The 27,244-nt window shown below is 40.1% G+C and overlaps 1 protein-coding gene across 3 annotated transcripts in view; it reads right to left on the reverse strand.

Annotated features, from left to right (window-relative positions):
* Window positions 1–27,244, reverse strand: part of CABIN1 (calcineurin binding protein 1) — a 119,527-nt gene that overhangs the window by 67,512 nt on the left and 24,771 nt on the right. For all 3 annotated transcript variants that reach the window (XM_036393345.2, XM_036393346.2, XM_036393344.2), the window contains exons 24-29: window positions 25,847–26,108; window positions 22,705–22,965; window positions 19,917–20,068; window positions 17,942–18,120; window positions 6,645–6,827; window positions 4,146–4,480 (exon numbers count right to left, since the gene is read on the reverse strand). In XM_036393345.2, the coding sequence (XP_036249238.1) occupies window positions 4,146–4,480; window positions 6,645–6,827; window positions 17,942–18,120; window positions 19,917–20,068; window positions 22,705–22,965; window positions 25,847–26,108 (1,372 nt within the window). The remainder of the gene's footprint in view (window positions 1–4,145; window positions 4,481–6,644; window positions 6,828–17,941; window positions 18,121–19,916; window positions 20,069–22,704; window positions 22,966–25,846; window positions 26,109–27,244) is intronic.

Consider the following 27,244-nt stretch of genomic DNA (forward strand, 5'->3'; position numbering starts at 1 on the left):
GGGTGAAGGGATCCAGGACACAGCAAAAAGGATTTATTCTTCTTGGCACACTGCTTGCCAGCCTCAAATGCTGGATTTGGCTGTCTGACTCAGGGCAATTATGAAATACTCTTTCCAGTTCAGCTGTTGCCTCCCACATCTTTATCACCCCAAGATTCAAAGACAAGATGACTGACAGGGTACAGTAACTTGCAAAAAAGCTGAAGTAGAAAAGGAAAATCTCTTAAGGTCAACCAAGTGGAATTGAGTCACCTGGGATGGACACCCCTTAACTCAATGGTGTCAGAAACACCTTTACCTAAACTAGAAACTCCACCAAGTGTTTCTGGGAGGTGAACAAAACACTCCACTATATTTTAATCCTTCCCTCTGATTTCATTGACAGTCCATTAGAAGGCTTTGTCTCAAAAACCTCCTCCTCCATCAAAGAAAAGCAAAATGAAATGACTACTGATTTGAAGGGTGACCTTTAAAATGAACTGTTATTATCAAACTGTTTCTACTTGAAGTGCTTGCATCTATTACGCTTTCAGATTATGTCTGTCTCTAAGTACATATTAAGCCTACAAACATATAATCTTGTAATTTTTACATGCAAGTATTATGCTGGTTTGAGCAACCTGTCACATCACTGACCTCATGTCACACCCAACATTTATTTCCCCATTAAGGGCTGTGCTAATAACAGACATTACAGAACATACAAACTTCAAAACTCACACAGTCTTTGTGAGCAGATTCTTGCAGGATTTACAGAGCACTTTTCATTTTGAGTTTAAGAAAAAGCATGCAAGTAAATATTTTTCTTTCCTGACAACCTGCTGGTTACAGATTATCAGACCAGTTCCACATCCTGATCCATAAGGACCATAAGGTGAATATTTTACACTGACAAACAGTGCCATGTCCTAACTTCTCCTTCCAAACTGTGCCAACATTCATTTTGGAGGCAAAAGTCACAAAGAATGAAGACTTTACTTCAAGACAATACTAACAGGAAACTGAAACAACTGCCCCAACTGGCAATGAAGCAACTTCTGAAAATTCATTTGTATTTGCCTGCACATTTACTCCAACTAAAGACAGCTATATATAAATAAATATATTATATTTATAAATTTCTTCTGATAACAGACTAAAACAAAGAAAAATAGACTCCAAATATTAAGCTGGATTTTGCAGGGAAAAAAAAAACCCAACAGAACATGTAGCCAAACAAAATGTTCATAGAGTTTGAAAAGATGTTTAAAAAAGCACTCAACTATCTTCACTAATCTCACAACAGAAAAACCAGGAAAGCTGTGAAATGGGAGAAAACAGATTGCATATGGAAAACTTGTTTTTCTGAGCACTATGGAGACCTGCCAATCCTCTCCTCTTCCCAGCCAACCATGAATTTTGGCCATCAGTCTAAATTCTTCATGCAAATTCCTGGCGTTGGAACATAAATGCTGAATTTTCCAAGATGCTTATACACATTTAAAAATTAATTTCAGTTTTCTAAAATTTACCACTCTGCCCCCCAATAACACAACCTGATGTAATTGATCTCATTTTTTAAATCAGGCTGATCATGAGTAAATGTAAGCATAATTCTTACTGCAGGTACTGCTGACAGTGACCCATTTTGTGTTTTAATTTTCTGCAGGAGTGTAACTTCCATTAGAGACACAGTAATGTGCCATTAAAACACAGACATTGGATATTACTCTACAAAAGAACCTGAATGAGTCACTGAAGAAAGAAAATGTAAAACCCATGTGAAAATATGTAGTGCACATATAGCAGTAAGATTTTTTTTGGGTTTGGCCATGTCAAGTGTTCATTATGCATTCTGCAGAAGTAATAAAAAGGTAATAAAAAGTAAAACCCAAAAATGCTCCTTGAAGCCAGCCTGGTAACTACTAGGCTCAAACAGGCAGATTCAGTTTCTCTGAGTTCCAAGAGGAAACAGATTTAGACAACAATGTGTATTTCACATGGAAATCCATCACTGAGTTGATATTTATATAAGGAGGGAGATATAAAAAGCAAAAGAGAAAGCTTCATCAGGGAAAAATAATGGAAGAAAATATTTTGCAAGTAGTTCCTCAGGCAAAGCCATGCTATCTGAACCAATAAACTGAAAACAGGCAGCCTTTTTTGTTGAATGTTGATACAAAATCATGTCAGCAACAGTAATGACAGATTGCAGGAATCTATGGCTCCTATTCATGATGAGCTCCATGGAAAAATTAACAACTGTTACATACAAACAGCGTAAGAATGTTTTCAAAACAAGCTCTCTATAAAAAAGGGTGATCTTTTTCTGGGTAATCACTCTACAGACAAATGGAATATTCATCACCTCCCAGTAGGTTGGCAGGACCTGCCTGTGCTCACTTTGCAGTGCCACTGGTGACATGGCTGCTCCAGACCAGGGGGACCTTTGGCTCCCCTCCCTGGTGCTCACATAAGCTTCAGTACTGGTGGGGAAGAAATCTCAGGAAGCCAAGCACAGCAGCATATGATCTAATACAAGACTTCCAAATATAAAATCTGTGAATTTAGACCTTGATTATGACAAACAGTAAAATACCTCTGATCGTTTCAATGTACTATTCCTACACATTTTACCAATAAAGACTCAGGATACCCACAAAGTCTATCTGTGTCACATGATGTGTTTACACAATATTGATTAATTTCTGCTTCCAACTCAATTTTCAGTCCACTTATTCAGTAAAATAAATAATTGCTGTCATTTTTATGAGAACATCTTAATTTATGTGACATATCTAAAATGTAATTCTCTGCTGAATGACAGAAATTACTTAGTTCAGTAATAAAAAAAGAAATTTTCTCCTTAACTGACCTCACACATGAGTCAGACAATCTAGGAGCTGATGACTTCCCCAAGTGTAGCTTCATTCCAAACTGCACTGAACAAGCTGTATTTTAGCACTGACACTTCTGCACCAGTGCCAGTGGCAGCACAGTTGGTTGGCTGGAGTGTTGGACAATACTCTTTTCCTGACCCAGAGATGGGTTTTAAAACACCTGAGAGGTGTTTCAAAAACTTTTATTCCATTTTCAGTCTCATGAGGAGGGTGAGACAATACAGGTGTTATAATTCACATCATCACAATCAGAAGCCAATTATTTCCTAATTACAACACAAGTGATACACTGTAAGTGAAACACTGTAACTGTTTCTTGGCCTGTCAGCTTTAGCCACACCACGCTGTAGATGCCTTGAAGGCAATCATCTAAAATTACTCCTCGTGGGTCTTGCTACAATGCATCTTTCACAGTTCTATTTCTCCAAAGTATCCAGTCTTATTTGCAAGGCCATCTGTCAGGACCCAGAACATCCCTCTGGCTGGCCAGGACCCCTGCCAGGGGGCTCAGAAGCCCTGGCACAGAGCCCAAAACACCTGTGGGTTTGATTATGGCCCATGGAGCAAATCACCAACCTTAGATGAAGATCAGCAAGCCACAACAGTTTAGGTAGAATAATAGTGAAGTTATCACGGGGTGGAAAAGTAGATTTTAGGGTTTTGGTATGGGGGTTCAGGGGCAAGATGGAGGGAACTGGATGTGTCCAGCCTTTCTCCTTCTTGGCCTCCATCTTCTGCTGTGATGGTGGCACTTTTGGATTGGTTTAGAGTAGAAGCTCACTGTCTAACACAGGTGATAGGTATTGGAAAGGAATTGTAAACATTGTACACATTGTAGTTTTTAGTACAAAGACATAACCCTGCCCTGGGGCAGGCAGAGTGCCTGGAACTGTCCTGCTGGATGGACCTCGGCAGGGCAGGAGAAAATTCTTTATAGATGAGAAACAATGAACAACCTTGAGACTGAGAAATGAAGAGCCCTGACTCCTTCTTCGAGCACCAGGCTGGGAAAAGAGACTTTCAAACTTTTCTCAGGGTCACTCTGATAAGCTAGAGATCCTGACAGCCATCCTTTGAAACTTGTTTCTGGTTCAATTTCTCTGTCAACAAGAGCTGAGATAGAAAGCTGATAGAGTTGATAGAGTTGATAGAGCCTGTCCTATTCCATGGCATTCCTAACTCAGCATTTCTTATCTCAAGGCTTGCAAACAGATACCCAGTGAGAACTCCCTCCAGATGGCAATGCCCCTGGGGCTCAGAGCTCACCTTGTGTGTTTTGCTGTAGGTGTAGAGGTAGGCCAGCCTGTAGAGGCTCTTGTAGTGCTGGGGGAAGCGGCTGAGGCACAGGCAGAAGGAGGAGATGCACTGCTCCGTCAGGAACTTGCGCTGCTCCTCCAGGTCTGCGGGGAGGCCCTGGGGGAACTCACAGGCATCCTCTGCACAAGGCTCAGCCTTCTTCTTGCAGTCCCACTGTGAGCCTGGGGCCATGGCAGCTCTGAGGGCATTGCCAGGAGCACACTGAGGGTCCAGCAGCAGCTTCTGGGCAGTAGGCTCTGTAGGATCGTAAGATACGGAGATCTCCAGCAGCTCCTCTGATTTTCCTGCAGTTGGAACAGTAAGAGGAAAGTGACACAAAATTGCCATTTCCAAATGGCAAATGACATATAGAAAATGACAAAAATTCAGTATGACAAAAGGTAATCCTTTTCTTCATTAAAGCACAGACAGAAATATTGAAAAAAATTTCTGACTATTTGTGGTACTCATTGAACAAGTGATCTGCAACTCATTGACAGAGCCACACAGTGGTGGCTCCATTGTCTTCATCCTGGGTATCAGGATAAAGGATAAACCTTCATCTGGGTTTATCCTGGTATCTCCATTGTCTTCATTTACATTTTATCCTGGTATCTCCATTGTCTTCATTTACATTTTATCCTGAACAATAGTATGAATCCAGCACACCTTCCACAATGAAGGGTTTTACATACTCTTGGAAGATTGAGGAGGAGGAGGGAAAAAGGCAAAATAAAAGAGTAAATTCAGGAATATTTTATTGCAAAGAAAAGAAGAAAAAACAGAAAATTAATGCCACCCTCCCAAGTGAAATGTATTACTCTTAATAGTCTGCCCAGAACACAATCCCAGAACACAAAATGGACTCAGACAGAAGGATCAGCAGCAGCTCACCTGGTCTTCTGCATAATGTAGGACCTACAGTTCCATGTAAGTACTTTTGAGATTATTTTGGCAACTTATAATTCAATTCACCCATCTTTTGTTGAAGGATACCAAATCTTACTTCAGAAATCATCTTGTTACAGTGGCAGCTTCCACATTTCCTGTTAGCTAACATTGCTGCTGGAAACACACATCCTACATGCAGATTAATTTAACTTTGATCTTCAGTCATGGAAGTTTCCCATGTCTTTGTCTTTGCTAGGATAAAGAGCCTCTTACATTAGATCTTATCTCCCAGCAGAGTGTAGAGATACACTAAAATGTACTTCATCCTCAAATATAAAGCTGCTCCATAACTTTTTCTCTCATAAGGCTGAATTTTTGAGTCAAACATGTTTTATAGAACACACATTTTTCAAAATGTGCTTGCCTGATGTCTATATCCAAAATAATTTTACTGTACAGGTAACTTTATGGGAAACAACATCTGTTCTAATAAACACCTGTAATTTAAGAATGCATTTGATGGTTTTTCTGACAGACAAATGATGACAATAACACAGCTCACTGCAAGCCTGAAAAAGAGCCAGGATTTTAGTCTAGTAGCCAAAAGACTACTGGGTTTAGTGATTATGGAAGTAGCATTTCACAAAACTGGGAACTGGCATCTATTTCAGCATGTTAATGCAAGCACCACCACAGGTTTCCTTAGCTTAGGCAAAACTGAAGTTAATGTTTTTAAAAACAAGAAACCAAGGTAATCCAAGCCTGCAAACAAAGATATAACTGCTTGGCACTTGTTCCTAGTGAGATCAGGGAAGTGATTCAGGGCTCTCTCCATAGCATGATCTCTGGAGCTCTGACTGGAGACTGGCAAAGAACACTTAACATCCCACAAAAAGCACAGCCTGGAAAGGCAGACAAAATTTACACACTGGTTTTGTTTGTCTTTCCCTGTTGAAGTCCAGCCTCTTTATCTACTGCCACATCCAACTGTACAAACATCAGACAAAGGGAAATTCCAGCTAATGGATTTTGAAACCATTTTTCCAGTGGAATACAGAACACTTAGTACCATTATATATGGAAAAATCTGGTAGAGAGCAATTCTAGCTCTCTACTGGAATGAAGTATACAATGGAATAAAGCAGCTAAATTCTACTACTTAGGCTCTTCTCTGTACTGAATATTAAGCTGCTACTGGGACAGAACAAAAAGGGCATCTATTCCTGGGAAAAGTAAAAAAGTCTTGTTTGAGGCTATATTCAAATAACTACTCTTTAAATTATTTAAAAATACAACCTGAAGAAAAAGCAAATAATAACCTAAAAAAGGCAAGTCAGTCAAAGGGTCAGCAGACAGCAGTTTAGTTTTTCTTTGTAAGATTTACCAGACAGAACAAATTGAATTGGTGGACAAATGAATGGGGCACAGCTCTAAATTTAAGCTACACACATACAGGCAGCAATGTTACCTAGTTAAAATCCTTAGCCACAGTGCAGCATATTTCAGTGCATCTGCAAGCCAGGAGAAACATTTTCATGAAACTCCTGCAGCTGACATGCTCTATTAAATCAGGCATACCCTTCTCCTCTGCAGATCCCAGGGTCTCTTTGCTGAGCACCAGTGTATCAGCACAGGTAGCAGAAATCCTCTTCTCTGTGTAAGTCTTCTTCAGGCTGTCCTGAGAGCTGGCAGGCTCATTGAACATATCCTGTGTGGAGCTGGAGTCAGACAGCACTGCTCCAGTGCTATCCTGACTCCTCTCTGCAAAAGAGATAAAGAAGGAATGCACCTCTCTTCATACTCCTCAAGCTGCTGCTTGTCTCTTGGTAACAGCAACACAAAACTCTGCAAACTCTTACAACTGCCACACAGGATCCCTAAGCACCACCAAGAAAAGGTATTTCGTTCTCACCACATTTCTTCCTAGAATATATTCCTGGAATTTGATTCAAAAGCAATAAAGCTCAATTTTCAAGAGCAGTTAGGCTAGGGACACAATATTTCAGGCAGTATGGCCCTGGAAAATCTCCCAGGTTTACTGGAGCATTTGCCTTGAAAAGCACCCAGTATAATTTTGAACCAGAAACAAGCAAAGTTCAATTGACAAGAGAAAACCATGAAGAACAATACTGGTAAAAATTACTCATGAAAGAAAGAAAAATCAGTAAAATTAGAGGGCAAAGACTTACAGGAGTGATCTCTGATGCCAACTATCCTGCAGGTGTAAGATGCTATTCAACAAACACTCTGAAAGGTGATTTAATATGGCAAATAAACAACACATCAAAGAACTTGGCCTAACACAGACAGGAAACTGGACTTCAGGGCAGCCATAGAAGAAAAGAAGAAGTGACTTTACCTTGACAGAGTGGAGCAGGGGCTGCTGACTACAGTACAGTCACAACTAAGCTGTTAATGTGCACAGGAACAGGCATTGAGACTTTATCAGAGGGGATAAAACACACCTCAGAACAGGCAAGTGAAAACCTCCCACTCATGTCTGAAACCTGCCAGATTTAACCCAAGTTCTTTACATCAAGGGTTAGCAGAGGCAACCCTGCATGAGTAAAGAACACAGCTGAGTCTCTCTGACAGAAAGAGGCCTGCACATTCCCACTGAGATGGGAAACTGGCATTTTTCCATATTGTTCCAACATAATTCAGTGTTCAATATAAAATTCCAATACAAGCAATTCCCTTTAAATCTGGAGTCCACAAGAATTATTTCCAATTTCTTCTTAAGATACTGATACTTGATTCTGTCCAATTGCCTCTTAAGATACTGATACTTGATTCTGTGGTCTAGTTAAAGGTGTCCCTGCTCATTGCAGGGGTGTGGCACTAGATGATCTCTAAAGGTCCATTCCAACCCAAACCATTTCATGATTCTATACAGAAATGGCATAACCAGGAGGGGGTTACATCTATTGTCTAGGCAGTTCCACTGCATTCTGATTCATTAATTTTATTGATAAGATCAAGAAAGAAAATTAACAAAGCAAAAGCCCTTGCTTTGAGATGAGCAGATAATTTAATTAAATTTCTTCTGTTCCATCTGAATTGCACTTGTTCAGGAGAGAGCTAAGGTCCTCCTATGAATTTATTTTATCAAGATAAATCCCTCTGCAAACCTTCAGCTTGCAGATCAGGTTCTGCTTATTAGGATTCCAATGAATTTAAACCAAATTTGATGCACTCTGTAGGTTTTTCACTACCACACAGAGAAAACCTTCCCTTTCAGTGAGCAGATCTTAATAAAACTCTCTATTGGAAAAGAATGGGGGAACAGTATTTGCTTCCTAATTGGAAGCTATAGAAGCTGGTTAATGATGACAAGTTTTATACAGAGAGAATACAATTGCAAAGAATGGGAAGAGAAGGATTCTGAAGAGAGGTCAGTCAATCTTTAAATGACTCATTTATAAAGCTTTAATAACTTTCTGTGGTACAAATCAATACTATTGAACTCCCAGCTGACATCAGGAAAATCATTTACAGTAGCTCCCTTGGTATTTTTTTAAGAAGTTTCTGTATCTGTGGCAAAGAGGCTGAATTACTTATCTAGGGGAAAAAAATTGCAAATTTCCAGATGTTGCCACAAGCCTGCAGGTCAGTTCTGATGTGTGGGTTATGACAGAGGAAGCATCAGAATGTGAATCAAGAAATGCCAGAGCAATATGCCTGGGTGAGATCAGATCACTGGGAAATTACAATAGGTTTTCATCATGCAAAGATAGACAATGATTCAACACATTAAATTTCAAATATATGCATGAGCTTTTCCTTATGGGAACAAATGTAAACACTCCTTACAATTAGCCAGCTAGTTTAATTTGAAATTTCTGCTTAAATGAGTGTGGGTCTAGGTAGGGATGTTTATTCTCCTTTTCTTTCAATACATTAACCCTATTTAAAAAATGATATTAACATTGGGCTCCCTAATCACTGGAAAGCAGAGGAAGATGACTATTGAGACAACTTTCTATTATATTAGATATTCCTTGAATGCAGCAGATACTTTCAAACTAAGTGAGCCAGATGGAAAACCCTGGAGTATTCTAGAAATTAGCAGCAGCCACCAATTATTAGCATTAATTTCTCAGAAATCACAGAGGATGGGTAAAGTCCCAGGGAATGTAAAACAAAGTGTAGTGCTTATCTTTACAAAGGATGAAAGGTCAAAGCTGTGAGCCAGCCTGCCTTCATCTTCCACAGAATCATTTGAGCATAAATAAATCAATCCTTCCCTAAGCACCTAAAAGGTAACAGGATCAGGAGTAGAAAATGTGTGAGTGGATCCCAGCACACACATTCCACATGTGAATTTGTGGTGAATTTGTGCCTCAAATCAGAACTGGCCTAAATGTCAGGCTACTCTAAACACACCTCAGCAAAGCATTCTTGAATGTGCAATCAGTAACTGCACAGCAAAAAGATGTAAGAGCCTTCCTGTTCTACTGAGCACTAATGAAAATTAAACTTAATTACGGTGTCTGTATTTGGGACCCACATTTTAAAAAAGACACTGAAATAGGGAAAAATTAATTCAGAGGAGAGGATAAAAATGAGAGATTAATGAGATGACATATGAAAATCACCAGGAGAATTGGACTTATCTTAAAAAAGATGAGGTAGAATTTCCAAATACACATGATTAACCAAAATAAAAATACAATAATTGCTGTTCATATTCATTAGGTACAGTGCAAAAGGCAATGGGTTTTAATTGCAGCAAGAAAATTGACTTTTTTTTGCCCTCATCTCTATCTTAACTGCTACATACAGTTAGAAAATAGCACAGTGAACCAACCTACAGAGTCACTGTGGGCTTTCAGAGACAGGCAGACAAACAGCCATCATTTGTTAGGTTACCCAAGATGTTCCTTAATATAATAAAAAGCTCTGCCAATACCTAAATTCTGCAGTGTGCAATGCAGAACTTGTGGCAACTGCACCAATTCACATCCTAACTCTGGTTTTCTAAAAAGAAAAAAAAAGCATATTTTGTATTGGAATTACTATTCTCTTCTAGCCAAGCTGCCAAAGACAGCTCTTTTTATAAATATAGATATGCTGGATGGATACATAGCAGATATTTTGGATTTGTTGTGCTGTGAAGTTTTTCCTTTCTCTGGTAAGAGCAGAGGGCAGCTCAGACACTCATCAGTGCCACTTAACCCTGTGTGCCAAGGGCTGCAGTGTGTGAGGCAGAGAGTGAATTCCAAATTCCCAACTGCTCTCAACACCTGCCCTCCTGAATGACTCAAATCCATGGAGAACATCAATGCTTTTTAAGAATTTCTGCCATAATTAGAGACGATTTAATGCAACCCATTGTAATTTAAGAGTTTAAAATTCTATGTTTTTATGGTTTTGTATATTTTTTATATTTCAATTTTTAAAATATTATATATTTTCATATTTTGTTTACCTATTTTCTTCGCTTCCCTATAAAATATAAAATATATATATATTTTATTTTTTATATTTCCATTTTAAAATATTTTATATTTTTTTATTTTGTTTACCTGTTTTCTTAGTTTCCCCACCCAACAATAGCAATAAGAAAAGCTTTTCCAAAAAGCTGGGGTGGTCCCTTGTTGCAAGAGATTGGTAAATCAAGGGCTAAATGTTCTTTTGAGGCTCCTCCTGTAAAGTTTCCTATTACTTCAAAAGCTAAGATAAAAATACAGCTGGGTATTAATGTCCCAAAATTATTATCTGTAGCAGAAATGAAGAGCCTAGGGAGAAAGTTCTCCTAAATTGTGCATAAGTAACTGCAACTACATTCCTAGGAAAAATATGATATGATAGTAGATGTTTCTCCTTGGTATTATTATATTTTGTTTCATTACTTCATTGCATCATTCCTAAGTTTTAGGAAGATTTCAAAGAACCTGATGAGCTGAAATCTCAATTTGATGTAAAGTTAAATATTTCACGTTTATCTCTAAAAATTTCAGAAAATGGCACTTGAAAGCAAGGGGTTTTTTTACCACATTTCTCATAATGTCCTCAACTTGTGACATTTCATTTCACATCTATGTCAGATTACATCCTCTACTCTGTCAACAGGTGAAAAAGAGCAGCTTTGGACAGGAGATTTAAAAAGGTCAAAAGAAGAATCTTGTTAACTTTCAAAGACATTAGTAAAAAAATACTAATTCTTATCAGAAAGATGTCATTGGGAAGAAAGAACTTGTATATTCATCTGTACTGCCAAGACCTTCACTGCATCACACTGAGGTCCTGTCAGACACATGGGTGATTAAATCACTGCCATTACTGAACCACATCTGTCAGAGATGTTAGAAAAAATATCTGAGGTCTGTTTGCCTTAATTCCATGCTTAAGAGCATTTTAACACTAATCTTATCCTGAATGAAATAGGTTTACTGGCTTGACTTCAAAAATCCCTGTTCCCACTATTGCTCCACAAGCAGCCACAGCCAGCAGCATGTCACTGTCACTGTCACCCTGCAGGCCAGCCACCACCAGGACAGAGCTGTGGCACACTCTGGAGAGCAGAAATGGCCTTAAAATGGTTTCATTTTAAAATGCAGCAGGAAACAGGGCTCAGAACTGCAGCAGGGACTGCCCTGTGCCAGCACTTCCCACAGGAGCCCTGTGCGCCATCCATGAGCCCTGGGACCCAAACTGAGCCCTCAGCACTGGGACAGGGACAAGGACAGAGATGTGTCACAGTGTGAGTGACCAAACTGAGCCCCCCAGCACTGGGACAGGGACAAGGAGGGTGATGTGTCACTGCTGAGTGACCAAACTGAGCCCCCCAGCACTGGGACAGGGACAAGGACAGAGATGTGTCACTGCTGAGTGACCCAAACTGAGCCCCCCAGCACTGGGACAGGGACAAGGAGGGTGATGTGTCACAGTGTGAGTGACCAAACTGAGCCCTCAGCACTGGGACAGGGACAAGGACAGAGATGTGTCACTGCTGAGTGACCCAAACTGAGCCCTCAGCACTGGGACAGGGACAAGGACAGAGATGTGTCACTGCTGAGTGACCAAACTGAGCCCTCAGCACTGGGACAGGGACAAGGACAGAGATGTGTCACAGTGTGAGTGACCCAAACTGAGCCCCCCAGCACTGGGACAGGGACAAGGAGGGTGATGTGTCACTGCTGAGTGACCAAACTGAGCCCCCCAGCACTGGGACAGGGACAAGGACAGAGATGTGTCACTGCTGAGTGACCAAACTGAGCCCCCCAGCACTGGGACAGGGACAAGGACAGAGATGTGTCACTGCTGAGTGACCCAAACTGAGCCCCCTCAGCACTGGGACAGGGACAGGGACAGAGATGTGTCACTGCTGAGTGACCCACACTGAGCCCCCCTGGGACAGGGACAAGGACAGAGATGTGTCACTGCTGAGTGACCCAAACTGAGCCCCCAGCACTGGGACAGGGACAAGGACAAGGAGGGTGATGTGTCACAGTGTGAGTGGCCCAGCACTGGGACAGGGACAGAGATGTGTCACAGCTGAGTGATCTGGAGCAGCTCAGACCATGCCAGTGCCAGAGCTCTCACTGTTAGCAGTGATGCCCAGGTACAAACCTACAGAATTGATGCTCAGGGCAGCTGCAGCACAGCTCCATGGTGCCAATGGCAATGAGGTGTTCTGCCTTGGACAATTATTTACTATGCAGCTCAGTAATCCTCTTTTAAAACTTTCTGGAAGCTAAAAGGAAGATGGAGAAGACCTCTGAGACAGCTGCATACAGGAGTAAGTAAAAGGCTCAGAAAGTCAAGAGGGTACAACTCACTTCTGAATGATATCTCTGTCTGTCTTAAACATCTGAAGGAAAATGTGCATCCAGTTACTGTGAGAAGGTGTCTGAATGATGATAAACAATCAGTTACAAGTCAAAAAGTCAGAAATGAGTGGCCCAGAAAGATTTTCTACAGAGCTCTGTACATCTGCTAACTCAATTTGCAGAAAAGAAACATCCTGCTGCACAGTTCAGAGCTTATGAATAAGCAACTATATATAACTGAAAAAAAAAATCTTGTGTCATGCAATAAAGGTGGGCAGTTCAGGCTGTGAAGGTACAGACTCTCTTTGTCCTGCCTGGCACCATCTCTTCCCTCTCCACTTGAACATATGAGCATTTCTCTTCACTGGTCTGCAGTCAGAAACATGATGTATCACAGAATTCTCATTCTGCAAACAGACTCCACCCATAACAGAAGACAACATTTAGCTCTGCATCAAAAGGCACTTGCACATTATTAAAAAACAAAGGAATTGCAAAGATTTGCATGGGAGTAGGTTAATTTGAGGACAGCATTTAAAGGGAGTTCTCTTTTAACATGAGTCAAAGATGAGAGTCTATGTTTTGTCTGGTTGTACCGAACACAGAATGTGTTTCCACAACTTACAGTCCTGTATTGCTGTTCTGTCTCCAAGAGCAGAGCACCAAAGCATCTCACCCATGTCCCATCTATTGGACAAATGCTTTTTACATAATCTCACACTCCATCTCAGTGTGACACTTCTACTAATCAGAGAGAGGTTAAATTGGGGAAAGGTAAAAATGGAGCACAGTGCAATAAACTGGGTGTGATTCATTATTCATGGAGTCCAGTGTGCAGTCCCCATGGACACCCAGCACCACGTGCCAGCACAGCACATGCACTGCAGACCCAAAGATTGCATTTCTAACTGCTGAAGAGAGAGAATTTTAAGGGCATTTCAAAATGCAAAGTGGATGTTCTTTTTATGCACAGAAACATCCACTCCATCCCAGAAGCTGATTTAGCTTAGCATGAGTGACAACCTGGTGCAAGGAGTTGCTCAGAGATCACCTTTGTCTCATCAGGATGTTGAGAACCCCCATTTACAAAAACTGTGCATCTTCATCACATTTGCAGAATTACAGACCAACAAACTATGGGGTGAGACTTCTCCCACAGCACGAAGCAAGGAGCCTTTCCTGTGAGTTTATCATGCAGGTTCTGCCAATTATTAAAAGCAAGCCGTGACAGGTAAAAGCAGGAAGAGAATGCCTGGGGAACAGAGATTTGTGTAAAGGTTAGAGGCAGCACGGGCAATATTGGTTGCAAAAGCAATCAGGCAAAGACAAACACAAAAAAGGACAATTAAGTCTAACTACACACGACATACTACATGACATGGATGAAGACTTCAACAATACAACATTTTCACACTGCAATAGCCATGGATACATCATGTGCATACCACCACAGGAATATGGAACTGAGTATCAACACAACAAAGGCATATCACAGTAAAAAACACCTCCTAAACAATCTCCCAGTCTACTTTTTGAGAAACAAATATTCACATTTTTTAAATTTTATTTTACTACTTTTCCTGCTTTCTGAACTAACTCTATTGCTCTTACAGCAGTTGGTTTTTACTGACTACATACATCCAGCCTGTGCAGAGGAGGACAGAGAGCATATCTGTTTTGCTATGTAACCTTTTAGCTAAAACACAGTAACAGCACAGGTAATGAAAGTCTGAGTGGCTGGCAAGTTCCTGGGTTTTCCTGTTTCCTATTTTGCTCTTAGAAAATAAGAATCTGAACCTCTGCTTCAGACTTCTAATGCAAGTTTTCACTTTGGAGGGTTATAAAATAGCAATAGGCAGGGGTGATGACAGGAAAGATGGGATTAACAGAAAGAAAGAAAAGATGTTGCCAAATGGAAAGATAAGAAAAGAGAAAGGAAGCTGCCCATTTTACACATGACAGCAGCAAGTCAGCCAGCAAGTAACAGCTGCCACTCAGCAATACTTTTGTCTCCTTGAAGGAGATTTGTGCTAGCAGCTGCCATGAGGAAAAAGAAGTTTAGTTACTTTACAACTGTATTTACTGGTTCCTTTCTCCTGTTTTCATTAAATACATGACTTAAAACTAGTATCACCAGCACTCACTGATCCGGAGCCTCTCAATGCTCTCAACTTTAACACTGATTTCTGCATTTCCCAGTCATCATCTTCCAGCAGCAAAACATCCCAGAGAGCTACAGAACTACAATGACACATTTAAATAGAATGGATTCAAAATATGTCTGCCCTCACAGCTTCACCTGTTTACAGATAAATGTTTCAAGATCAGAACCCCAGGATTTTCATGAAAAGATGTTTGGCTGTACAGCAATTCTCTCCAGCTTGTAATGAGATTATTTGCTGCTCTAGAAGGCACCAAACTAACAACCCCACCAAAACCCAAACCCACAAAAGCCACAAAATTAATAGAATAAGTAGAGTTCAGAAGGAACTGCAAGTGTTCATCTAGTCCATTCCTTTTTCATCAGGATAAATTGTATCTCCATCATGCCTGGCAGACAGCTGCATTGCCACTTTTTAATGACTTCCAGGGCTAAAATATGGCAGGGTTACACAAAACCAGAATTTCCTAAGACTACTCTAACAGAGTTTTCTAATGTTCAGAATGAAAAGGCAATTTAAGTGCAATATCATCTGTTCTGTCTTCCATGAACACAGATATCCTGGGGTTTTGCTTCTAACTCTTTGTACAGCTTCCAACACTATCTAGGTTACTCTGCTGTCAGGTCTCCCCTGAGTCTTCTCCTCTGCAGACAAAGCATCCCAATTCCTTCTCTCTTTCCTCACAGGTCGTGTTTCCTCAAAGCACAGAACACAGAAATGGTCAAAAAAGGTCTCTAAGGTCAGTAATGATCCCAAATAGCATCTTGTTTGTGGTAATATATGAAAAGTATGTAAAACTTACAATACCCTTACTTTACTTATGCCATCTATGATCAACAATATCAATGCAAGAGTAAATAAGAGTATTGTCAAGCCTCAGAAATAATAAATACCTAGGCTGAATTTTGATCAATTTATTTCTTCCTGAATAACAATATAGACTGCTTCATTTCTGTCAGAATGGTTAAAAAATAATCTGAAGAGTAGTCAAATGATGAGTATTTTCTTGCTATTTTTAGGAATGGTACAATGGAAATGCTGGCGCCAGCTTTCTTCAGTGATGTGATTATGTGTAAGATGTCAAGAGCATTTTACTTCAAAAGTCTGTATTTTAATACAAGTAAAATGCAAATGCATGCAGAAGAGCAGAGTATATGTAATAATATAAAAGTGGAAGACTTCTGAGCCTGTTAGCTCAGCCTGTTAGCTCTTCCATCTGTAACAGCCCCAAGGCAAATATTTCAGTTTCCTGGGGTTCTTCAATATGCTGGATCCAGGCTTTAGTTGTGCCAGCAACTCACAAAACATTGGGAATGCTGCAGAACTCTGCAATTCTCCTTGTCACGGTTACACGCAGCCTGCCTGAAGATCACCCAAACTCTGCCTCTCCCAGCAGCTGCCATTTGGAATTGCTTTGCCAGCACAAAGCTCAGTCCCAGCTAGGCTCAGCTTGCAGATCCAGGCTCTGCTCCCCCAGCCCTGGCAGAGGCAGATGTTGCTGCACTGGCACCTTCAGGCTTGGCTCAGCAGCCGTGGCTGCCACAGCCACAATGTCTCACTGCAGAGGAGGCTCCAACCACACACACTGGGTATTTATTTAGCTTATGGCTCTCCTGGGAGCCTGAGACACTCTTCAGGACCAAACAGATGTAGTCCTAGGCAGAAATGCTCCCCACAGGGAATATTATTTAAGAAATATTTAAATATTTGCTCCCTTCTATGCTGTTTTGTCAAAAGACATCAAAAAGCCAATAAAAGAGCCTGATCACTGCATAACCCATTGACACCTCCACACTACAAATGATCTCAAAACAGGCTAATGAATTACTCCCAAGTGAAATGCAAGCAGTAACAAAACAAACATTTCTCTGTTCAATATAATGAGAGAAATAAAAGAGCTTCTGTCAGTTGCACCAAGAATTGTTGAGGAAAAGAAATAAACTCACCCTGAAAAAATTTCAGACTAGGAACATTTGTTTCAAAACTGTGTAAACAAAGTTATTTACAATTTCCATTCTTCAGAAAATGACAATAGGAAGCAGCCCACCCTCCAGAAATAAATTCATATCAAGCAGAGCATTTCTGTGGGGCCTGGCACATTCTACCAACACTAAGCTAAACACTGTAGGTATTTTACTCCTTGAGTGCTGATACTCATAGATCCAGATGGATAAACAAATAGTTGGAAGAGTAGAATCAGAATCAAATTCCTAGCCAAATAATAAACTCAGGTTACTTAAATTGTAACTTAATTTCTATTATATATGCAATTGCAAAATCTTCATTAACACTATGACACCAACCCCCTTCTTCTTACATTTATAAGCCAATTATTTTTTCTATCACTTTATATTCTACAAAGATGAGCTGCTAGCCAGTCATTGTAAATGATAAAGAAAAATTAAAAGATGAAATCTACTGGACTGTCATGCAAATCACTTCGTGCTGAATCACAATATATTTAAAATAGTTGCCACCTGCCTCCTTCAAGAAATTGCAATACAGGTTTGTGCTGTCTTTTTACCAATTTGTCTTGTTGGAACCAGTTTGAATTTTCACCATTCATTTCACACAGTCCAGTCTGTGTGAACAGTGTCCAGTCTTCTTAAGACTGAACCCACATCTTTCCTAAAGAGCTCTGAAGAAAAAAAATCACTGAAAATTCAGTGGGCTCATACTCCTCCTACCAACACAGCTGTTTTGACTGAGTGACAGGTACCAGCGGTGGCAGGTGACAACTTTGATTTTCATATTTAAAGCTCTGACTGTACATTGATTCTATTTAAGGCACTGAATATATAAAAAAATAATGAGCTTCAATATTGCCCGTGATACCACAGACCCCTCACCCTCCTTGAGCAGTGTGCTGGAACTGCTCAAGCCCCCCATGCAGAGCTGAGAGCACCTCCCTGCTGCAGAAGTGAGAACAGGACTGTACCGTCCGGCGTTGCCTGCTGACGGGGTTTTTTACATTTGACGTAATCGTGGTCAACTGGAGTGGCTGTGTAAGGTGGGGATGTCAGACCTGGGCCCGAGGACGAGGGGAGGGAAGTCCCAGGGCCTGGCACTGTTCCAGCTGAGGAGTGAGAGTCTTCATCTATCAAGCAAGGCTTTTCTCTGGGAGGGCGACAAGAACGGAGAAGTGTTACTGAGATATTTTATGAAAAATCCCTTTTTGCTCCTGGGAAGCTGGGAAGCTTCAGCTTCTCCCTGTTTTGCTGCTTTAGAATGTGATTTGGAGAATTGTTTAGTCTAGTATGTGAAATGTTTTTATTAATGATTAATCCTAGTCTAGCTGTGTTAGACTTCTAGTCAGTCACAGGTTTTTATTATTTATTATTTTCTAGCTTTCTGTCTGTATCCTTTTTCTATAGTTAGTATAGTTAGTATAGCATTAATATAATATGACATAATATGACATAATATGACATAATATGACATGACATGACATGACATGACATAATATAATATAATATAATATAATATAACATAATGTAACATAACGTAACATAATGTAACATAACATAATGTAATATATCATAATGTAATATAATGTAAAATAATATACCATAATATACCGTAATATAATGTAATATAATGTAATATAGTATAGTATAATATAGTATAGTATGATATATGATATGATATATAATATATATGATATGATATGATATGATATGATATGATATGATATGATATGATATGATATGATATAATATAATATAATATAATATAATATAATATAATATAATATAATATAATATAATATAATATAATATAATATAATATAATATAATATAATATAATATAATATAATATAATATAATATAATATAATATAATATCAGCCTTCGGAAAGCTTAGAGTCAATTCTCATCTCTCACTTCATCCTGGGGCCCACAACACCATATTTATATACATGTTCTTACAGCATTTCCAACACAGCAATTAAATCTCACTGACAAATTCTAAATAAAGGATTTTTAGTACAAGTTATTTCCTCCCTGTAGTGGTTTTGGTTTGTTAATTTAAGATTTTTTAACTAATGTATTGATTAGTGTGGTGGGTTTTAGTGTTGGTGAATCACTTATGTATTTATTTCTTGTTGTGATGTAGGAAGATAGGATTAGGAGAAAGGTAAAGTAGGTTTAAAACTTTAAAGCTTTTAAACCTACTTTTAAACCTAAAAGTAGGTTTAAAACTTTAAAAGGGTTATAAAGAAAATTTTATTAACAGTAATTAAAAGAAAAAAAAGTAGTAAGAATTAAAATAATTTTTTAGAACACTTTTTTTTATAACTTTTTATCTTATTGACAATGTAAAGAAATAAAATTGAAAATTTTTAACCAGTTTATTCCTTTTAATTTTTTTTTTTTAGTTTATTTAGGGAGAGAAGTTTTTTTTGTTAACGTTACAGAGATTTTTTTTTAATAAGAGGAAACAATAGTTTTTTGTGGTTCTCAATTTTTCACTAACAGCTGCCTGGGGAAATTTGTAATTATGAAGTTTCTCCACCATGACATTCCCTTATCACTGGTCAATAGCAAACTCTTATTTATTTTGCAGTTGTTAATGAGAAAAAGTGTAAGGACTAAAATCTCCCATCCTATAAGTGACCATAATTTGAATTTGCATTTTTTAACTGTTGATTTAAAAAAAATCAAATTTTTGAATAAATAAAAACAGTGGCTTCAAAATGGATCACAAGATCAGAATTGTTCTGTCTTCTTCCCTTCCCATTTCCTCTGTGCCACTTATTGAGATGTCAGAGTAGCATTTAATCTTATTCATGGTTCCTGAAAACTGCTAACATTAATGAAAATTTTATTCACTTTGTTTATATTGTATTCAGCTTCATTTTAATAGTTTATATCAGTATTCATTCAGAGGATATTGCTGGAAACTAGCACTCACTTTTCTGCAACTTTTGGGGTGTTCTTCTCCTCACCCCTGGCAAAGGGTCCCTCAGAAGCTTCTTTCATAAAACTAACAAGTACCTCTGCATCTACTCCCGAGTCTGGTTTCCCCACAAGTTTCAAAATAGAAGCATGAAGTCGAAAATATACCTAAAAAACACCAAAGTCCGTTTGGTCAGTAAAGAATTTGTAGCTCTGTAACCTATTACAAATAGTCTTTTCTCTATAGAATCTGCAGGAGTTAGTTAAGACAGCTACTTGACACCTAAACTTACCTGAATTGAACTTTCCCTGCCTTTGAAAGTTGCTCTTAAATAACAAAATCTGAACACTGTGCAAATTTTATAACCATAACCTATGGAACACAACAAAGAAAGCAGAACTGGCCTCGTTAGAGCAAGTGAATACTGAGTATGTTCTAGGGCTTTCACCAGACAACACAGGGGAAGCAAAGCTCCCACTCCTGCATGAACCTGTGCTTCCATAGGTACGAGATGCCTGTAAATCCTATCAATGTCTGATTTTTAGAACCAACAATGAACTGTGTGCAGCAAACTTTAGAAGTGGAATTGCTACCCACCTGCCCTAACTGCCTTTGAAATGAAAGCAGCCTAAATAACAGGCTCCATTTCACTCTCCAGAGCACCATCTACATGTGCCTAACAACCTGTAGAGAACATGATAGAGGGGTCTCCTCAAGCCAGGTCTTATGAGCTCTTGGAGATCCATATCACACCCAAGATAGCTCAGCTACCTCAGATGGCATAAAGTCAGCAGGATGGCTTCTGTGGCAGTGTTGGAAACAGAAAAGTTTTATTAAAAGGCAAAATAACAAAGCTCTTGACAGAGAAACACCCGAGCCAGGGGCAAGAGGCTCTTGCTCCTGGTAGAACACCTCACAAAAGTGATTATTTCCTTTGTTCTTTTTCTAGTGAGTTGCTTAGACTGGACTTTTTGGCTTCTGTCCAATTGGCTGTCCTCAAGTTTGAGTTGAAGTCCCCAAGGTCCCTTGAGGTGTCTTCTTAGCTAACTGATAAGAGAAACATCTGGGCTTCTTTCCATTTTAAGGAGACAAAGGATCATTTTGTCACTCCATCAACAGGGGGCACATTCCTACAAGAACAAGGCTTCCAGCTGCACATCCAACATCCCTTTACCTCCAAGAATTCCAGCTACACATCCAACATCCCTTTACCTCCAAGAACTCCAGCTACACATCCAACATCCCTTTACCTCCAAGAATTCCAGCTACACATCCAACATCCATTTACCTTCAAGGCTTTGAGCTACATATCCAACATCCCTTTATCTCCAAGGCTTCCAGCTGCACATTCAACATTCCCTTACCTCCAAGGCTTTGAGCTACACATTCAACATTCCCTTTACCTCCAAGTTTCCAGCTACACATTCAACATTCCCTTACCTCCAAGAACTGCAGCTACACATCCAACATTCCCTTACCTCCAAGAACTGCAGCTACACATCCAACATTCCCTTACCTCCAAAAATTCCAGCATACACATTCAACATTCCCTTTCCTCCAAGGCTTTGAGCTACACATCCAACATTTCCTTACCTCCAAGGCTTCCAGCTACACATCCAACATTCCCTTACCTCCAAGAATTCCAGCTCACATCCAACATCCCCTTTACCTCCAAGGCTTTGAGCTACACATCCAACATTCCTTTACCTCCAAGAATTCCAGCTCACATCCAACATCCCCTTTACCTCCAAGGCTTTGAGCTACACATCCAACATTCCCTTACCTCCAAGAATTCCAGCTCACATCCAACATCCCTTTACCTCCAAGGCTTTGAGCTACACATTCAACATTCCCTTTACCTCCAAGTTTCCAGCTACACATTCAACATTCCCTTACCTCCAAGGCTTCCAGCTACACATTCAACATTCCCTTACCTCCAAGAATTCCAGCTACACATTCAACATTCCCTTACCTCCAAGAATTCCAGCTACACATCCAACATTTCCTTACCTCCAAGAACTCCAGCATACACATCCAACATTCCCTTACCTCCAAGAATTCCAGCTCACATCCAACATCCCTTTACCTCCAAGGCTTTGAGCTACACATCCAACATTCCCTTACCTCCAAGAATTCCAGCTCACATCCAACATCCCTTTACCTCCAAGGCTTTGAGCTACACATTCAACATTCCCTTTACCTCCAAGTTTCCAGCTACACATTCAACATTCCCTTACCTCCAAGGCTTCCAGCTACACATTCACCATTCCCTTACCTCCAAGAATTCCAGCTACACATTCAACATTCCCTTACCTCCAAGAACTCCAGCTACACATTCAACATTCCCTTACCTCCAAGAACTCCAGCTACACATTCAACATTCCCTTGCCTCCAAGAATTCCAGCTACACATTCAACATTCCCTTACCTCCAAGGCTTTGAGCTACACATCCAACATTCCCTTACCTCCAAGAACTGCAGCCACACATCCAACATTCCCTTACCTCCAAGAATCCCAGCTCACATCAACATCCCTTTACCTCCAAGGCTTCGAGCTACACATCCAACATTCCCTTGCCTCCAAGAATTCCAGCTACACATCCAACATTCCCTTACCTCCAAGAATTCCAGCTACACATTCAACATTCCCTTACCTCCAAGAACTGCAGCTACACATTCAACATCCCTTGCCTCCAAGAATTCCAGCCACACATCCAACATTCCCTTACCTCCAAGAATTCCAGCTACACATCAACATTCCCTTGCCTCCAAGAACTCCAGCTACACATTCAACATTCCCTTACCTCCAAGGCTTCCATGGCCAGTTCTGGTGGGTTGTGGTAGTGAATCTTCTTAGGGTAGCGAGCAGCCTCCTCGTGCAGGTAGTGCCCTGCCTGTTTGTAGTGCAGCAGGTACACCACAGGAGGCTGCTTCTGTTTCTCAGCTATCTTGCCCAGCATGTAGTGGATGAGCCACTCCTCCTCGTCGCCGTCGCCCTCGCAGCGCGCCGCGGAGGTGAAGCACAGCTTGGCTGTCTCCAGCATGCTGTCCCTGCGCTCCTCCATCTGCACAGGGCACAACAAAGCTCACTGCAGCTCCCCTGGCCAAGCCCAAAAACACCCTGCTGCCCGTGCAAAAGCATGTGAGCATGGTACAGCTTCTAAACATTTTCAACAGAAATGATGTAGAAGTAGCAAATACATCCCAAGTGGTGAAACGCACCCAAACCACCCAAAAAATGGGTTTGTGGAGAGGCTTTTGTTCACTCCAGTGACTGCTGGCACAACTAACCAGAACAAAACAGTAACACAGAAAAAACATTCATATTTATATTTATATAAATATATAGAGGAGTCTCCTCAAGGCAGGTCTTATGAGCTCTTGGAGATCTATATCACACCCAAGATAGCTCAGCTACCTCAGATGGCTGAGGTAACAACCTAATACTCATGTCTACAGAAATTCCACCACTTTTTCACAGTGGTAGAATTTTTTTGGTAATTTTTTAGTGTTTTTTCTTTTTTTTTATTATCTTAACTCTTCAAAGAAAAAAATTATTTGCTTTGTTCTGCAACTGAAGTCTGCTAAAGTCACTATGGACCACTCTCATTTGTGAAGAAAAGTATTTCATCTTGCTTGCAATGTATCTAATTTTGAGATGAATATTCTCCCCATCCCACCCTGTCAAAAAAAAAAATTAAAACCAGCAGCATAAATTAAAGCTAAATGCCAATAAATTCATGTAAAAAAAAGTAGGTCAAAAGATGCATTAATGTAATTTTCTCTCTTTGAAAATGAAGTTTATAAATTTAAGCTGTGTGGCTATAACCAAGAACTAAAGCATAACCTTTCCTTTTCTAAACATTCTGTAAGAAGAAGAGAATAATAAGGTTTTTATGTATGAGAAACACATTCCTAAAGAGATATATCTGTGGAAGTGAGATGAAATTGTTTCAATTTATCTTTTATTATAATAGAGCTTTTCTTACTAAATTATGCATTTTTAATATATTCACTTGAAAAAAAAAATGAAGATTTAAGTAGTCCTAAATAAACATTCTCATTTAATCCTCAACTTCAGATGGCTGCTCTGTATTGCTCCTTTTATCTGATACTGTGAAGTAATTCCAGCACTATCCCTGAAATTCTTCAACAACTCCCTCATTGCCAAGGGGCTGCAAGACCATAAGACCAAACTTCTGATAGGGCAAAGACATAAAATGCAGTAACTTCATTTTCTGAGGAGTTCATCTCAGAGCTGTTGGATGCAATAACCCTCCAGAAGAAAACTCTATTGTTGACTGGCATTTCAAACCTACTCTTTAATAAACTATTTGTTCCCTTTAAACACAGGCTGACATCAGCTTTGTTCTCAGGCAAGAAAGTGCCTGTGGAAGTGCAGTGTTAGTGCAGTGCTGAGGCAGCTCAGATTGACACTCACCACCTCCTGCAAATCTCCCAGAAGCAAAGGCTGCTCCCAGCACTGATCTCTGCAGCTCACACACTGAAGTTTTACAAATTACAGCAGAGAAGCAGCCCTTCCTTTTTTTCATTGTGCTTCCAGCTGCAGACTCGGTAACATTTGGAAGTCAGAATAGCTAAATCAGAAATGGAGTTCACTGGTCCAAAAAGACAAAACATTTTCCCAAGCAACTCTTATCAGTGTCAGAGTGCATTTATAATTGTTTATTTTTGTTTAGCAATAAACTTCTTAATAATGTTTTTCACCTCCCTTATGCAGAAAGATACAATGAATTCATAACAATGTTTTCAATGGAAATTCTACCAATCTTTTCACTTTGATCTTTTGTTTAGGTAAATGGCCCAAGACCACAGAAAAGGGGAGAATTCTTTAGATGTAAGAGATGACATGTGGATACAGATATCAGAGTAATTTCTGATCTCTTCACTATTTCAATATGTACGCATTTCACCTTTTCCTGGAAACATTGTGTGACATTTACAGAAAGGAAAGGTAAATATAATTCCCCTTTCCAGAAGGTTACAATAATTTTGTGTCACCTTCAAAAGATAATTCAAAGATTAGGCTCAAACTGATTTTACACAGGAAAAAGAAAGGAAAAAACCCACCTCCAAATGCTGCTTGACCATATTACGTGAATATTGGAATTTCCAACATTACTAAGAAACCAGACAGTCTCATATGTAGAATATAGCATATAAATACTTAATTTAAAAATTTTCTATGTTAGAAAACTGTCCCAGATTTCTAACAAGGCAAGGTGTGTATTCTATTTGCCATCTGTTAGAGGTATGGCAGTTGTCTTCTGTTCATTGGACAGTTTCCCTTATCTCTTCCACACTCAATCCTCCCTCAGGGGAGACACCTGCTGATAACAGCCATTGAGTGTCACTGCATGGCTGATAAGAACTACAGCATCCCATTGGGAGGTGTGAGCCCAGAGGGAGGAGCCAAGCATTCCTACCTGGATATAATCTGGAGATTCTGGAACACCAGCCAAGCATTCCTACCTGGATATAATCTGAGCTTCTGGAACACCAGCACGGCTTCTGCACTGGATTCCCCAGAGGAACAGCAGCTGCCTCTGCCCCTGGATCTTCAGAGGCAGAGACTGCACCTTTCTCTACAGGATCCCTGCTCCAGCAGAGCCAGCCCTGACACTGCAGGAGGGCTGAGCCACAATTCCAATGGTTCTGCTGCCAGCACCCTGACCCACAGGGTGTCAGGCTGGGTTCTGACTCTGGCAGTGCTGTTTTGGTTTACTCCATTGTTATTCCTGCTCCCATATTTTTGCCTGAGAGCCCCTTAATTACAAATTTATAACAATTCAGAGGGAGAGGGTTTTTATTTTTCCATTTCAGGGGAGGCTCCTGCTTTCCTTAGTGGACACCCATCTTTCCAAACCGAGACAAAAACCTAATTTTAAGTATTTAAAATCTTATACTCTCTGTGTTAGATCTCACCTGCTTGACCACTTCAGGGGGAAGCTCCGTTTTCCACTGCTTGAGCTGCCGGGACGCGAAGGAGTGCAGGGCATAGGAGATGGTGCCGTACTCAATCCACAGGGACAGGTTGGAGCTGTCGATCTCCAGGGCCCGTTTGAAGCAGTTCAGGACAGGGGTGGAGTGTTTCCAGATGGGGCCATCACTCTTCAGCTCGTTGGAGTTCAGCTTGTCCTGAATGCGGCTCGCTCGAGCCAGAGCCATCCCAGCCCAGGAGTCAAACCTGTGCAGGCAGGAACACAACCCATGGTTGGAAAAGGTGAAAGTTTGACAAGAAAGTTTCACAGATATGTGTGCTTGGCAGAGAGCTCTGAATGTAAAACCTGAGAATGGAAGAGAGGTGGAAGCAAGTTTTGATATAGAAGAACAACAGATGTCTAAATTGAGAATTGCTGAGCCAGTCATTACTGGACAACTAAGAAGCAAAGGTTAAGTTGAGTTGGAAGGGGGTTTTAGGACTAGAGCAAAGGATATGTTGACCACAAACAAAAAAGATGTTTTTACCAACCAGAAATAGGTCTTAGGAAAAGCAGAAAGATACCACAGGCAAACAAACATGCCAATGTGGCAAGTAGAAAAAAGGTCTAAGAACTTTCCACTGCAAGAAAACTGAAAAACAACTTTAAGCTTAAACTGTAACATACTAACTCAGGTGATTGGAAGTAATGACCATAATATGGTAAATATAGCAGTTATGATAGGCTATAGGTAATAGTAAAGGTATTGTCTATGATGCTGATTGGTTGTTATGTATTAAGATACTCAGCAAAGAGAAATATACAATGCATTGTAACCAGAACTAAAGGGGCTTCAGGCTTGCCTAGAGCTGTAGCTGGCAGCCCTGTCACCCATGACCCAAGACTGCTGTAAAACAACTTCTTTACAATGAACAGCATTTTCAAGAGCTGCCTGGAGTCCCACATCTCTCATGCCAGGCTCTTAAACCCATGAACAAACTCCCCCCTGAACATTTCACTGCACATAGACAAGATTTGTCTTCTTGTATCTACAACTTTTTCCTCTTTCTATCACACAAAACAGATTTCTGCACTTCCTCCTCTCCTCAGAGCAGAACACAAGCTGTACAGCCTAAATCATATTGATTTTCCTTAAGTGGTTTCCTAACAAAGCACTGCCCCCAGTAACTGTCACACATGGAAAACAGATTAAAAACCCAGGTTTATTTGCCTTGCAAAGCCAGTATATCCATATTTCTAATGGCAGCACTCCCACTGTTTTTTTCTCAGTAACCATGAAGCACTGTCAAAATGTTGTCACCCTGCAGGCCAGCAGACATTGTGACACCTTGTGCTGTTGGACTCAACTGTGAATAATCATCATCATTTCCCAGCATAAAAA

Source organism: Molothrus ater, chromosome 18 (genome assembly GCF_012460135.2).
Source record: "Molothrus ater isolate BHLD 08-10-18 breed brown headed cowbird chromosome 18, BPBGC_Mater_1.1, whole genome shotgun sequence".
NCBI classification, from domain to species: domain Eukaryota; kingdom Metazoa; phylum Chordata; class Aves; order Passeriformes; family Icteridae; genus Molothrus; species Molothrus ater.